The sequence below is a fragment of the Centroberyx gerrardi genome, chromosome 13, assembly GCF_048128805.1.
Source record: "Centroberyx gerrardi isolate f3 chromosome 13, fCenGer3.hap1.cur.20231027, whole genome shotgun sequence".
NCBI classification, from domain to species: domain Eukaryota; kingdom Metazoa; phylum Chordata; class Actinopteri; order Beryciformes; family Berycidae; genus Centroberyx; species Centroberyx gerrardi.
Window position 1 is genome coordinate 20482259 of NC_136009.1, and position 16585 is coordinate 20498843.

The 16585-nt window shown below is 42.4% G+C and overlaps 3 protein-coding genes across 3 annotated transcripts in view; 2 read left to right on the forward strand and 1 right to left on the reverse strand.

Moving 5' to 3' along the window:
* The window catches only part of pde1cb (phosphodiesterase 1C, calmodulin-dependent b), a 72907-nt gene extending 56930 nt beyond the window's left edge, over nt 1-15977 (reverse strand). The window contains exons 1-4 of the mRNA XM_071918243.2: nt 15728-15977; nt 13792-13800; nt 2959-3009; nt 2388-2553 (exon numbers count right to left, since the gene is read on the reverse strand). Of these exons, the coding sequence (XP_071774344.1) occupies nt 2388-2553; nt 2959-3009; nt 13792-13800; nt 15728-15977 (476 nt within the window). The remainder of the gene's footprint in view (nt 1-2387; nt 2554-2958; nt 3010-13791; nt 13801-15727) is intronic.
* Nucleotides 1-16585, forward strand: part of LOC139926492 (protein THEM6-like) — a 231065-nt gene that overhangs the window by 207881 nt on the left and 6599 nt on the right. The window lies entirely within an intron of this gene.
* atp6v1h (ATPase H+ transporting V1 subunit H) overlaps nt 1-16585 on the forward strand; it is a 290066-nt gene that overhangs the window by 174286 nt on the left and 99195 nt on the right. The window lies entirely within an intron of this gene.

Consider the following 16585-nt stretch of genomic DNA (forward strand, 5'->3'; position numbering starts at 1 on the left):
ACCTTCTGTGTAGCCCACAGCCCATTCAATAGCCAGCCAGCGCTTTAAAATGCGCATAGCACCCCTAACAAGCGTAAACAACAGCATGACACCAGCCACACCGATGAGTCAGCGTGTGTTTATACACTAATGGCTCCATATTGTTTGCTGTCCCTCACTGTGCGGCGAAGGATGCACTGGATTGTGCTGTAGCTGGAGCTGTGAAGCATGTTTAACTGGTGCAGTCTTTGCTAAATGATAATCAGAAAACTATTACAGTTGCTGTTATGAGTCTGAAGTATGAGGCATCCGTTCAGCTGTTCGAGAAATGGACTGAAAAATGCGTGAATACACTCCAACAGCTGTGCTGCGTTGTGAAAATTGAGGGAAGACCAGAAAAATGCAGCCAACCAAGCACATTCAGTGAGACGTCTGGATACTTGGAGGGAAATGAACTGTGGAGTTTAATCAAACTTGTGTAACTGTTGAAAAGCACTACCCAAAACCACTCTTACTTGACTGTAATTATAGTATACATTACAATCTAAACATTCTAAATTTCAACCCCCCCCTGTATTTATGCATAACTCAATTGAATTTAACCTTTATTCAACCCCAATTCTATGACAGTGGCTGCTGACCTTTAACTCACTCACTCCCTGTGCCTGCCCTTGCTACACATCACGTGACTCTATCTCCATTCTCCAATAAAATCTAATTATGCTCGCCTGGAGGATAACAGCCAACTCTGGCCTCGGAGGTGACATAGTGGTTACGTCACTTTACGGATGACTGCTAGCTCCCTGGTCATTTAATCTCCATGTGCCATAATCCTGCCATTTGTCATTCAGTCGTAGGTCCCTGCAACGCTCTCTGTGGATCTGCCCTCCATTAACCACCCTTGGCCTGGTCAAAGAGGTCCGCTGACCTCATGGGACTTCCCAGACAAATAAATAAGGAAGAAGATGGCCGGACATTCGTAACTATGAGTGCGAATGAGAAAAAACAGGGAGGGAAACTGAGTCTTTTTCTACAGGCTACAGTCGAATTTTGGTAAATCCCAAAATTCACCAGCTGCAATCACCTTTTCAGTAGTCAAATGGGTTTTACAAATAGGAAGACCTCCAAATCATGCTCAGTTACCTGTCAAAGGGGCTGGTAGGGTATTTTTAAGCGTATTTAACCTTCATTTAACCAGGCAAATCGAATTGAGATTACAAACCTCTTTTTCAAGGGAGCCAATACACAACTATACAAATTTTCCACCCTCAGCCAAGGATTTTTCGACAGTCTGCTCTGCATGTCTAATATATGACATTGACATAGGTCACTGTCTCTGTGGACAAATGAACCGTTTCCTCTCTGAAAGGTGAGAGCGCCTTGTGTTCCGGTAGCTGTCCTGCACTGCCTGTGTTTTTCTTTTCTATCTGGGCTGTAGCTTTTTAAATGAAGGAGCAGGCTGTGTCCAGTCAAGTGGAAAATCACTTTCTCCTTGTCGCCACCCTACACCGGAAAAGGACCCGTGTTCTCGGGGAGGCTACGGGAGAGAACAACAGCACTGCAATTTGAGATAACATAGAGAAGCACCCGGAAATAAGAATGCGTTCCTGCAATGAGACTTTGAGAGAGCAGAAACATAAAATAGGGTAAACAATAGTCAAATGAGATTGCCGCAATATCACACCAAACACCCCTGCTGAGACTCTGTGAATGTTTGCTATTTTAAGTCAAAAAACCTCGCTCTCCAAGTAGACTCGCCATAACCTCCTGTCTGTTTTGCATACAGCCAAAAGCCCCTGACAAATGCTTACTTTTTGCCACCTGCGGCATTTGTAATGGTCTCCTGAGCCGGCCAGGTTAATTGGAATCAGGCGTTAAGTGACGTTCAATATTCTAAACGTGACAACAAATTATGTTAATGGTGGTTTGAAGTCCTTGTTATCGCGGTGGAATCAATCATGTCCACGTCCCTTGAGGTCAGGAGCGATACATGGCAATTAGAATTGTGCGCGCTTCTTTGTGTGCGTGTGTGTGTCTATCAAAGAATGCTTAAATGTCAGATAGAAGATTATCCTCTCAATAGAAAGCAACCATTTTCAGAGGTTCTACTTTAAATCTTGCCAACTTAATAATAGTAGAGTAATCAGATTTGGAAGACAAGTGTCTCAAAATGCAAAAGCAACACACAATACAGCAAGAAGTCTGATCACATATATCTGTTTGCTTCTGAGGTATGTGTTGAAAGGTATTGAAAAGGTATATTTAAAACAACTGAGAAAAACCTGCATGTGGTATAATGAGCTGGAAATGACAAGCGAGGTCCTACTGGACCCTAGCATAGGGTCCATATCCTGAGTAATAAGTAAACCATAATAATAGCCTAATTGTTTAGCCTGGCAGCACCAAACCTGATGGCTGTTTTCTCGGTGGCCTCTGGTCCATCTGTTGCAGGGAGTTCATCAGCCAGAATCTCCTCAGGACTACGCGGGTCATTCAGGGGGGTCTTCTGCTCTTTGCCTTTGATCCCCATCCCCGCCGTGATGGCATTCCACAAAGCACTCTGGGACTTTGAGCCTGCGATAAAAAAAAAGGCTTAGTAGTGTTATGGTCATTTTGTATGGTGCCGTGAGGAAGCTTTCATCTATTTTCCAGACGGTAATGCTGTATACATCAGTAAAGAATAAACTTAACAACCATAACTGTTATCTTTCCTCTGATTATGCATGGCTCTCAGACTCAGTCAGAGGCAGCAAGAGAATTAAGAGCCTTTGTGATGCTGCCACCTTGTGGGTGTATAATGTCAATACTAGTTCATCATTCTCCCCCTATTACATTTATTACACTGGCATTATATTACTATTTATTAGAGTCGCAGCGCACTCAATCAGATTACAGATTATATTAATAATTTAATTCATTATAATAAGTGAATTGACTTATAATGAAGTAAAATGACATAGGCGTGAACATTAAACTTACGTGCAAAACTGGCCAGTGGTTTGGTAGAGCTCTCTCCGTCTTCATTTGCCACTGGAGGGAATAAATTGATGGAACAGAGTCAAGTAAAGTGACAGAGCTTGCTTGGGTTATGCATACATAAGACCTGCCTGGCCATCAGATGCAATTGCCATGAAACCCCGTTTTAAAGGATCATACCAGTGTTTTTGGCTCTTTTTTTTTTTTTTTTTACCTTTCTCCAGTGGTTACCAATGACTTTAAATTTCCCTGCAAGAGCTTTTATGTCACCCATTGCCTTCTTGTCAGAATCTTTGTGGATTACTTGCTGTGTGTTTGTGTGGATTGTATATTCAGTTGTCATTTAGTCTTTATTTAATTATTTATTTCAAATCTCAATGGGATCTACCTGGTTAAGTAAAGGTTAAATAAATAAGAATAAATAAATTATTGTTTATACACTTGTTAAACTGCACAGTTGAATAGCCTGCTTTGGGTCTGCGCAACTGTAGATTGTTGTTCTAATTATGCAGGAGCTAGTAGTTTTATATAATTTGCGCTCAGTGCAAATAAAGAGGGGTAAATGGATCTAAAGCTGCTGTGTGTCTTTTGCCTGATCTGAGTAGTTCCTGTAGAAAACAGAAGACTGCAAGAGCTCAACAGAGTATAATAAGCTAGCAAGTCAAGATATACATAGGATGCTCATAATCGCTACAGAAAGACACACTACATAGTCTATCATTGTGATAATGATGTTTGTGTTGAATACTGCACATGCTTGTAAACTGTTTCTGAACTTTGGAAATCACTTTTTCGCCGATTAAACATGTACAGTATGAGTTAAAGCTGTTCACACTCCGTCTTAACAACTACTGTTAACCCAGCCACCCTTTCCTCTGTCAAGCCAAGACCATGTCACCCCTAACTTTAGCCAACAACATGCTAAATCAAACATATAGTACTAAAGTTGTTATTTGCTTCATTTTAATGTGTTCCGTATGTTTCTTTATTTTATCTCTTTGTTTATTGTAATTATGTGTTGTGTGCCTTGCTAGAGGCCAACTTTCCTATTAGGCAAAACATTTTTTTCCCATTAGGGAATATAAATCTTTGTACTTGAAATTTGAACCAATGTGAGCAACCATGCTGAACAATCCAGACAATGAAAAATATGTGTATATACACACAGTCACATATACCCACTAGTTAAGGTACACCTTCCCATTTACACAAACAGCTTGCTCCTCTAGACAGTGAATCATGTATAAATAAAGCAGATGTAGAGAGTGACAGAAGTAGACAGTGTTGGGAGGTTCGTTTACCATTCAGATAAACATTAGAGTGGGCAAGAAGTGTGATTTAAGTCACTGTCAAAAGAAGTGTGATTTAAGTCACTGTCAATGTGGTATAATTGTTATTGCCAGACATACCAGTCCCAAAACGGCCACCCTCCTGGGATTTTCCCACAGTACAATGTCTAGAGCTTACAGAGAATGGTTTGGATTAACAAATCACATCAGTCAGCGGGAGTCCTGTGGGCAAAAACACCTTGTTGATGAGAGAGGTCAGAGGAGAATGACCACGCTCATTCAAACTAAAAGGCGGGCCACAAGTATACAAATAATAGCATAGTACAACAGTGATATGTAGAAGGGCATCTCAGAATGAACAACTTGTTGTTGAAGCAGATGAGGCTTGTAAGAAATAAAATGTATACTGTGCTTTTTTATATGAATAGTACACTCTGTTCTTGCTTTCCTTTGTCCTGCACAGTGGAGTGTCTTTTGTCCTACTTACTACAATGATGTAATCAGTGCTTGAATGCATGCATGATCACTATATATGGTTATGTGTGGTTTTAAGTGATTCTATAGGTGGACATGCAGTTAAAAGTCCGAACTGGTGGGTTGGTTTTGAGCCAAGTAGGTTTGGCTATGGGCCAAGCTTTATAGTTTTGTTTACTTCAACCTATATAAGTGGATCCTAAACTCCTGTCTTGGTCACTTCTTTGTTGCTTGTCTGGAACACTGAACTGAACCATGCATGTCTGAATAAAGAATCCACAGAAGACTCTTGAACCTTGCTTATTCATTTTGACCCACAACGGGTGAAGTAAAACTTTGCATTTACAGGCTACAGCAGCAGCAGAAGATCATGCCTGGTTCCACTCCTGTCTCCTGTCAGCTAAGAAGAAGATGAAGCTACAGTGGGCACCTGGTCACCAAAACTGGATCAATGAAGAGTGAAAAAACGTTGCCTGACCCTGGTTTCTGTTGCAACACGCTTGATGGCAGGGTGAGAATTTGGTGCAAACAGCATGAATCTATGAATCTATCCTGCTTCAAAGGTACAGGCTGCTGCTTCTGGTGATGTAATGCTGTGGGGAATGTTTTCTTGGCACACATCAAGATCTTTAGTACTAATTGAGTATTGTTTGAATGTCAAACGCCTTAACATTGTTGCTGACCAAGTGCATCCCTTCATGGCCACAGTCTGCCCTTTTCCAAATGCATATAGGAGGATAATGCTCCATGTCACTCAGCACATGTTGTCTCAAGATGGAACATGACAGTGATTTTAGTTTACTCCAGTGACCTGCACAGTCCCTAGATCTCAACCAGCACCTTGTTGAATCCATGCCTCAAAGAATTTAGACTGTTCTGGAGGCAACCTAAACAGTACTAACTAGGAGTGCCATGTGGATACTGAGTATAGACATAAACTGTTTTAGATGCACCTCTGATGCACTCTTGGAGGTAATGGGAGCTGCGAAGTAAGCACAACCCAATACAAAAATACTGACTGTAACTGGGCTGAAAGAGTATGGCATTGTGTATGGAGACAGATCAACATGATGCAATGAGGAAAACACTCTAGATTGCCGGTATGCTCCTTTAACCACCTCTTCATCTTAACAAGTCATTTAGTCTATTATTGAGGCCCAAAATTGTAATTTTCTCAAAACAAGTGAAGCAAGACTAGGTCAAAACCTAGTATATGGCTGGCCCGTGTCCGTCTCCTCTCTCTGCCGCTGTCCTCTTCACCGCGCCCACGGCCCGCATTGATCCTCCCGATCCAAGCCCCAGTCGCTCTGGTACCCATCGGTGCCGAAAATGCCGTTCGCCGGACACCCAGTGACGCATTGGTGTCGGGACCCCTGCCGAAATCTCGGCCAGATCACCGGGAACAAATCGGCGCCCAGCTATCGGCACTGGCCGGCACCGTGTCCCCGGGAAACTCCGGGAAGCGTCGGCAGTAAGCCCTCGGCGCGCCGAAACCTCCATGCTTGTCTGTGTCTCTCTCTCCGCCGACAGAACAGAGGGCTGTCAGGTGGACTGAGCTTGCGCATATGCATCGAAATAAACGGCGATATGATATAATTGTATAGATTCTACTTTAGCTTCAGTTAGCTTCAGTTAGCTTCAGCTTACATGCATGATATTGGTCAGCCTGCTTACTGTGTGGGAGAAGCGGAGAAACAAGATGGCGGAGAAAATTAAACTTACGAAATTTCTGGCTCTCTGATCCTATGATGTGCCACGTGCCACGGCCGACCAATGGTGTAACTTCATCACTCAGTCAACTCTGTCACTCAGTCAGTCAGTCAGTCAGTGACAGACATTCGCGTTTATAGGGTTGGCCCTGCTGTTGCGGTCCAGCCAAAAATTGCCATTGGTGTGAGATAATTTCATTTGTTTCCAATACAAATAACTTGTTTCAATAATGTTGTAGATGTGTCATTTTCTTGATAGTAGTGCAGTGATCTGCCTTATTCTGACTTGTTTCAAGATATTGACACTCATTTCTAGAAAATTCTTGAAACAAGTGAAACTGCATTGGAAAGGGGAGCTATGTCACCTCACTGGCAGAATTTTTCTCTTGGTTTAAGAAAAATAAGATCTGAAGGCTAAATATGAGACTAAATGACTTGTTAAAAGACCTTGACTAGTTGGAAACCCAGCAGAGGCTGCCAGCTGCAGTACCAGCTGAGAGTTAAACAGGAGTGTCTCCAGCCAGTCAATGAGGTACCAGCACTTAGGAGTCACGCTCCAGAGGAGCTGATTGGCAAAGTGCTGCGCAGACTGAAACCCAAGCCCAGTGAGCAATTGATTACTGTGACACTTGCAGGTTGCCATGACAACTGCCATGCTTCCGGCCATCAAGGATGTGATGTTAGGTCAGAGGTAGGATGTTAGAAGTGAGAGGATGTGTCCTTAGAAGAGGAAAAGACAATGTCAATTTTCTGTGGTATTAAAGGATCTTTTTGAGGTGCCATGATGTTTGCAGAGACACCTAAGAAATTATTTGAGGACATTTCTTAGCAATGTTCTCTATTTAATTCCCTTTGTAGGTCCACATCTTGAAGGTCCAATATCTTCAACAGTCAATATTTGCCTCAAGCCCTAACCCTTGAACACTTGTCTCTCCTTATTAAAGTGTTCATATCATCCAGGCAACTTCAAGCTTATGATCAAGAGCAAAAGTTGCATGCTTTGATTCTTGGTACTTCCAATTTGACAATGGTTACTAATCATTTTCCTTTGCAGTATATGTCTATCTGTGAACAAAGTTGTGTTTTATGGTTAAAGTTAAAAATAAGCGTTCTTTTTATCCCCGCGACAGCAGGGGCTTTATGGATCACAATGTCGGTCAGTCGGTCAGTTGCTCAGTTCCACACTTTTGGTCACATGGCTGAAAGTGTACCGCAGGTAGTTAGATTGCAGACTTTCAATCGGGAGACCCAAGTTCGATTCCCAGCAGAGACGCTTCCACAAAATTCACTGTTGCGGGGCTATTAGACTCTTAGTCTTGTTTTCAGTACTTCAACCTTTCTGTGGGATTATCAAATTGAACAAGGATAACAGCAAGATGGATTTTGTTTCTTATCATTCCGACTCATTGACTTGTGCCATCCACACTGTAGTGTGCACAACTAAACTATCAAAGAAGAACTAAGAAACTACCACTTCTCTCAAATGTGAGGACCCACAACATCCAGTGGCAACTCTTTTACAGTCCACAGCACAGAGCAGCTTCACATCACTCTATTTTCAACACTGTTTCAACCCCCAATCCCTCCCTCGCTCCTGCGAGAGCCTCCACAAGCGCTTCAACAAAAACAAGGCAAGTAGCACAAAAGTTCATCAACACTGGTTGTCAAGACAATGGAATGAATTCCAGGCGACGTCAGCAGCACACAGCTTTAGTCTAAGCCCCCTTGTTTCCATGGTGTAGTGGCATTACAGAGACGAGCGCCAACTTCGGTAGAATGGACTAATGTGTCCAGTCGTGCAGAGGCTGAAATGTGTTCTGTGTAACGATGTCACTGTGTCGGTGCCAACCCCCAACAAAAGACCTTATGAGCATCAGACTCATCTTCAACCTCATTGCTCCCCCTCTCCCTCCCTTCCTCGCTCTCTCTCACGCACACACACATTGTCTTTCTGTCACACACTCTCTTGCATCTCGCTCCCATGCAAACACACTCAGCATCTCCTCTCCTACTCTCTGTCTCTCCCCCCCCCCCCAAATTCTTACCTATAGTGATGTTGAAGCCGTCAATGCTGAAGGTGGCACTCCGACCCTTCTTAAATCGCTGCTTCTTGGAGTTAGCTTCCATTGCTCTCGCACCTTCCAGTCACCCGTGCGCCTTTTAATCTGTTTTTAATAGCTTTTGTTCAGTTGCAGTGTCTTATTTCTGTTTCAACGGGGGAACTCTCCTACTGTATTCCTCCGACTCTTGTTAGTCTCAGCGCAGGAGGAGAACTGTCAGAGACTCACCAGTTCTCGTGACAGACTCCGAGCTGGAGAATTTCTCTCAATTCCACATCCACCCCCTTGTATTTGCTGTACACCTTTTTTCTTTTCTCTTTCTCTCTGTCTCTCTCTCGCTCTCTCCGTTTCTCACACCTCAACAAGCTCATTCAAGGAGCTAACGGCTCTTGATTTGTTTTTCTTCTTTACTCGCTCCCACCCACCCCACCCCACCCCTCTTTCCCTCTGTCTCTCTCCATATCGTATGACTTCCCAAGAGGTAGGTGTGTGTATGTGTGTCTAAGTGTGTGTTGGGGGGGGGCATCTCTAGGGGTCTCTAAGTGAACGTGACTCCTCCTACTATCAAGGAAATACAGTAAAAGCAGTCAGTGCTCACTGCTGGTGCAAGTGTTTTTAACTAGACAGGCCTATTCTACCCACTGTTTGTCTCCCTCACACACACACAAACATACAAAAACAAACACGACACTTACATTTGTTATGTCACACATGCCATGGACCCATTGAGCATTGAGAAACAAAGGGAGAGAGAGAGAGAAAGAGAAAGATTATGCGTACAGAGCGTGTTATGTGTACGTTTTTTTTCCCTTTTAATGGATGCTGATTAATTAATAACAATGGAGGTTGAGTAACGCTTTCTCCATTCTTTCGAGTGCTCTCGAGAAAATGTCCACTCTTCATTATATGCTTATTGGAACTACTTTCTCCTTTAACCAATAGACATCTCTGCACCTATGCACGCACACACGCACACACACATACACACACCCACACATACACACACACACACACACACACCAGAGCAACAGGAGATAAAAAGTCCCCTTTATTAGCACCATCTGACATTTAGCTATGGCATTTTTCACGTTTCATGTTCCCCTCTGATTAGTGTCTGTGGCTGTTCTTTTTAAAGGCTCCCGGCTTGTTTGCAGGGTTTCTCCCATGTAAATGTGCCTATGAAAACAGGTTTGGCATTGATGCTAAGACATTTAATTTTCATTTTATATTCCATTTAGGTACAAGTCACAAGCAGTGCACTTACTCATTATATAATTCACCTTTTTGACTGCACACTCCTGTCTATAGGGGAATAGCACATCAGTTTTATCTCCTTTCCTCTCTCCATTTTATTTATTATTGTTCATTGATCACAGGTGATAATGCTCTGTGCTCTTTGGGTTTGAGCCAAAGCTCGCTCTCCCTCTCCCTCTCCCTCTCTCTCCCTCTCCCTCTCCCTCTCCCTCTCCCTCTCCCTCTCCCTCTCTCTCTCTCTCTCTCTCTCTCTCTCTCTCTCTCTCTCTCTCTCTCTCTCTCTCTCTCTCTCTCCCTCTCCCCCAGCCACCTTCCTAACAACAGCCACAATCAATTCTGCAATTTACTCCAGTAGCACATCACATTTTCTAAGGTACTTGACAGCAGAGACAGGGGATTTAGAAGCACTGTCAGGCCAGGTAAGACTACACAGTAAACACTCCTGATGTGTAGCTTTCCAGTGGCAACAAATCTCAATGGCAACACCTACCACAGAAATATGCATTGCAAAAATAATGCACTGATGAGCACAGCGATCGCAAAACAAATGCATACAACATCATTTACGGATAACTTCTCAGTAATGGAACAGTTAATAAGAGGATTGAGAAAAAATCACAATCAGGAGATCTATCCAATTACAACAGAATCCATTTGAGTCACAGAGATATTATTCACTTGTTAGATAATTACTCCAGATCTCATTTAATTTCACTGAGGTACAGTATGAACACTTTCTGCTGAACGCTCTCCTTGCCCCACTCTCCCCACCCTCCAATTCAGACGCAGCAATTATAAAAGTCCTTAATTTTGCTGTGCAACATCAAGTGCCTGCTCCATGGTAGGGTCTCTGTTCGAGAGGGAGTGTTTGGGAATACTAAAATGTTGTTATCTTTTCAGCTGTCAACCATTTGTTTGAGAGGCATGAATTGGTTACAATATAGAGCTTATTAAGCTCTACTATAAGAATAGGCTGTAGTGGCCACTGCTGTGTCAGTGCATAATTAGTTAGATTATTATATTAATGTAGAATTCCCTCGCCAATGTTAAATCCAATCTACATTATTGAATACAAAAAATGAGTGTAATTACCTGAGACATTTTGTGGTTATAGGCGCTGAAGAAGTGATGATATATTATAAATACACTTCAGTAAAGAAAGGTTTTTATGCCATTGCTTTTGTGTACCTTTCATTTTTTCTCTTTTAATTTTCATGTAAAAGGTTTTCAACTGCTACATGGTGTTCTAAAATGCTACAAGATGTTCTAGAATACTACGCGGTGTTCTAGAATGTTGTATGGTGTTCTTGAATGCTATGTGGTATTGCAGAATGCTACATGATGAATGGTCTATAATGTCATGGATCTTTTGTGGTGATTTGTAGGCGCCAGACAGCTTTTTTTTCTTTTGCCTACTCAGACTGCTACACTGTTCTCACTTTCTTACAATTCTGTCATTTGAATTCCCTGTCTACTCATCCCTCTGGTCCCATTACAGGACACGACATAAAACCACACCGGTCAGTCACACAGCTTTAATAGCCTCCCCCCTCACAGAAGTGTGTGATAAGTTATTTCCAACACAGTGGGAAACCGTTTAATGATTAGAGATGGAAGCTAAAAGTGGCAATTAAGAGAATATGACAGTGGGTCAGTGTCATCAGATCAAGGCAAATTGGACATATCTAATTTACTTTGTTATGTAACAGCTGGCTCCACTGTGCCTTTTTGACTGGGCAAGCAGTAATTGGGAGCTGCTGATACATAACAGCATGGCAACTTCATTACCTTCAATCTCAAAGAGTCAGCCAAGAATTTTGGTAAACACATCACAAGCAAAAGACATAAAAGCGTGATGTGTAAAGCTGCAGTATGTTTGGTTTTGATGGTGCAAGGCCTTCCAAACCGCAGTATGTAGAGCACCAGCTGCTAGGAGAGATGTATTGTGTGGCCATACATCTGTGGCATCCTTTTCAAGATCCATTTCCTTCAAGGGTCATTACCAGGCCGACGTCACTGTCACTAGGCAACGGCGAGACCTTTCAGACACTTTGTGGAGATTGCATACATTACACTGAGGATGACAAGGGGTTAATATGCCAAGCAGCACTCATTATGCTACTGTGATGTTTACAGTGTGTATACTGTAGTCGCTGTTATTTTCAGCATCTATTATCCTCACCTCTAACTGTACAGTCAGAGCTCTCTGGTATATTGCAATAGAGATGGAAATCATTGAGCTTTGGCAGGCCTCAGCAACAGGTCCAGATATAGATCAAGTGTCAAGTATGTTTAAAAAAAGATCAAATCTTTGACACAGAAACTTGCAATTTTCGCACATCTTTTTCTGTCACACTAATGATATGCCTTGGGAAAATTGCAGTTGAGACACATGCTTACATGCACAGTTTAAGAGTTTTGCTCCAAAATGACAAATCATAAATTTAAAACAGTGACACCTATCAATTAATAGCACAAAAAAATCACACTATGGCACTTTCTGAGGTATATTTGCAGATTAGAATTTATATACTGTATATGGACTTCAGGTAGTGATTTTTTTTTCCATTGATATATCTGTTTGTATTTTACTGAACCACACATGCTACTATACTTATTTGAAATGCCCTGTGTTCATTTCTGATGTTTTGTCAACACTACAGTACATCGTTAGCACAAAAACACACCTGCTTGCTATTATGTCCACTGAGGGTGAACTATCGCTCAACCTTTGATCTGGCCATCAAACACCAGCATAGGCGGTGACCAACACACATTCATTACTTGCAAAGATAAAGGGGAGGTGAGGACAAACTTTGGGTATCAGAAATAGCCATTTGCAGCATATCAATCCAACAGTTAAGCATCCCATTTCTATCAGTAGTGCATATTTATATTCAACCTTTGTCTTGAACGAATGTGATTTTTGTAGAACCTCACTGGAATAAGTGACCAAAATATAGGCGTAAACCTCTACTAGAGGCTGATAGATCAAGATTTCACTGGATTTTTATTGTGTAATTCATCCCAACAGAACATCAGTATTGGGACATTTTGATTGTGTAATCTATCCCAGTAGCACATCACTATCAAGACAACAAGGACGCAATCAGAGTGAAAAACAAGCTCATTAGAGGTCTCCCCTAGACTGTAAGGCTATGGAACGACTCAAGCTCCGGCTGAACTGTCTGTCCCCGCACCGCTGTTACCACAGTGACACAGTCATGTAATTAAGACACACAGGGAGCCAGGGAGCTTGCCTTTTCCCCTGCTAAATACTCATTAGAGGCACCTTTAAGGGTAATGTTAGCCTGTGTTGCTAACCTGAGGGAGATGAGCTGACAAAACAGTGCTACATGAACTGTCATGTCAATGTGGTCCTGTCACACAAACATCCTGAAGAAAGGGGGGGGCTGTCTCGGTTGAGCTATGCTGCACAAGTTTAGCTAATGACTATTTCACCAGCATGGTGCTGGATCAAAGAGGCAAAATCAGTCAGCTGAGTGTTAGGTCAGCGGGGCAGACGAGCTTAGACCTTTTGATTAGAACCGGGCATCTTTCACACCCAGACACTCTCCTTCCGACAGACCAAGGAGCTAATCACTGTTATTTGGACTGGGTCAGAAAAACACAGCAATCCTGCCCTTTTCATGAAATATATCCCACATATAGGGTGGGAAGTCCAATAGACTGTGCAAATTATAGCACACTGGTCACTGAGGGCACACTGCATTGGAACAACTCCTACACCAGGATCAAAATACTCGCCATGGGGGATGATAATACAAAAAAAATCAGGTAATTCAGTAAATCATGTGCACGGTAGCCGGTTTCTTCTTGTTCTCTGAGGAAATACACTTCAAAAGGAAAAAAAGCTGACAGTAATATCCGTCTGTCTACAGCCTCTATTGGAAAGTAATATAACCTCTCCCAAATCTGCTTCCATTGAAGACACAGAGACTGCATCTGAGTGATTTCTTCCTACAAGATTGAAGATCTGATAAGACCTTTCCCCTCAATAATGTGTCATACTGTAGCCTTGAACACAACCTTCCTCTGCTGTGCCCTATCTAATGTGCTATCAAGTAAATTAATGCAATAGCCAGGGTTTTAGTCCCACAATTGACTAATATTAACTAGGAGAGTGACTCCAGCTCCTTGTACACCATAGGAAACCCTTTGAATATGACCTAGTTCCTGTGCCAGTAACACAATCAACGCCGGGGTAATTGCAGCTCTTCAACATCACTGTCATTACAGAATCTCTTCAGTGGCCTATATTTACACCTGACTCTTATTTCCAAGATAACAAGACACACTCCCATAAAGCTGCGGCTACACTATTCATCCTTTGTGGTTAGCAAAAAAGAGCCATAGCAGAATTTAATGGGATTCATCCATCTTAAATGTGGGGATGTATGGGTGAAGAGGATTTCAGTGGAACCTCTTGAACTTGGGAGAGTGGTCTGCCTTGGCATGGCAGAGCTCAAATCAGAGCCGTTGTCTAAAGTTGAAAAAGCAAATGGTAGATAGCTGGTCTCTTGCACCAGTAAGCTGCAGTGCAATCTCTTAACTTCATAACTTCTAGACCTAATTGAGGAATAACAGGGAGTCGGTGATGCCAGATCCGATGAGACCTCTACACCACTGGGACAGTCTGACATTAAGGAGACCCAACCAGATAGGCTAATCGGGAGTTAGGCGTCTGTGTTGTGTTCCTCAAGAGGAAGCAGCGGAGAGTACAGGTGAGAGTCAGGGAGGAGACTCCTCGCCACACGTGCGCCTCACTGGGGAGCGGGGAGGAAACTCAACAGGAGTCTTCACTGTCATATGGTCATGGAAACGCCACAGTACAGGTGGTATTTTAGGAGCCAGCCAGGGAGGGATCCACTGGGACACATATGCAAGGGAGTTGGAGCTACAGCCGGCAGTGATGGAGAAAGTTGAAGATTAAGAGGATGAACTGAGTGGAATACAGAGGACACAGAGTAAGAAAAAGGATGAAATGTTCATGAGAGATTATATGAATTTGATGAGTAAATATGCAAGATTGTTGAAGTGAATTGCCACATAAACTAGAGCCTGGACAGACTTCACACAGACCTGACTACTGTATACAGAAGCATCGAACTGTAAGCTGCTAGTAAAACTTAGTGCAAAGTATCTCTTATGAAAAACAAACCACAACCCTTCATTCATATGTAAAAATTAATAGGACTCTTGTTATTTTCTCTTGAATGACAGTGTTGCTTATTTCAGGCAGGGGGACACCTTTACTCAGACATCAAACAGATGCTTTGGTAGTGGAGATATGTTGCATTGAGGCTGGTCTTCAAAGAGCTCAGCATTCATGCATTCATTGAGTATCTTTTTTTTTTTTTCAGTAGCATATTCACAATATTCCTCTGATGTGACCAGTCTCTCTCATCTGCATATAAATTAACTAAACACAGAAATGTGCAGTACATCTAACAGGACAGGTGTATTCAGGCTACAGGTGGCTGGTCAGGATGCTCCCAAAGGTTGAGAAATCTTGGATTCATGAGATAATTTCAGTGTGGCTTTTGCTTTTCATATCTTATTCTGTTAAAAAAAAACACTCTTACTTGTGGCGTGATGAGTCAGTCCAATATGTGCTAGATAGACACACTGACAGGCCAGCTACATATCCCTATAATCATATTTTAGCATTAATTCAAAACTTTCAACATGACCTCCAACCAATCTATACACAAATCAGTTTTCATTAAGAAGTATTATATGCTTATTTGTTCCATAAAAGACCCTATCCTCATATATCATACATCAGTTTTCTACTACTTACCATAATCATGAATTTATGTCATAAAGGCGTATGCCAGCCTAAAAAGGTAAATAACGTCTCTTCAGCAAATCAAAATGGAGGGTAAACTGAGCCCAGCTGAGTTTACCCTCCTCGGCATGCTGCCTGCAGGAGCAACTCTTCCAAACTTACCGCTCGGTGGACACTCGGGAGTCTTTTTCCTCGAAGTTTGTTTGGCTCCATCGCAGTCCTGCGCGTTCAGAACCTCGGACAGCGACTGCCGCGTGCTCTGCCGTCCGGTTTGGCTGGAAGCGACGTTAAAGCGTGCGCTTTTCTTCTTGGCCCGGTCCGATTCTGGAGCGGACTGGCTTCGCTCCGGGTCATGCTCCGGCTCTGAACCCACTTTCACCAACGCGTTCCTCGTCCTCGTCAAGGCGGATGTCACAGAGCCCATCACCACGAGGTTGAAAGCCTTTACTCGGAGCCGGTTGCACTGTATTTGGGCTTATCTTTCATTTTATTCAAAATGTGTAGAAATTTGACTCCATTTTTGTTCCAATCACCATACACTCTGAAAAATATCCTCTTCTGCAGTTCACACACTGTAGCTTGCGAAAATAGCTCGAAACTTCATTTTGAGCGAAATTAACAGTTAGATAGCAAGACGTTTGAGGAAGCGGAATGCAGAGTTTGAACGAATCATGTCTGCATCTCCCTCGATTTCTGTTTCCTACGAAAGAGACGTCACATGGAGAAAGTTGCTCTCTTGACAAACAGATCTCTCGGGGCAGGCCAGCGAAAACAAGCGACGCTAATTACCTGGCAAGTATCCCGGATTATTAAAATGAACAGAAATCCAAGGGCACTGAATTAAATAAACTTTTATGTGAAAATCATCTTTAATTTCCCCTTATTATTCCCATATTTTTAAAGCACTGTGTCGGGAATATTTGAGGGAGCGATGAACATGGTCTGATGAGGTTGGGAAATTAAAATGTGAAATTATTAAGACAAATTCTGACAAAGAAAAATACAATAAAATAAGATAAAATATTGTGAATG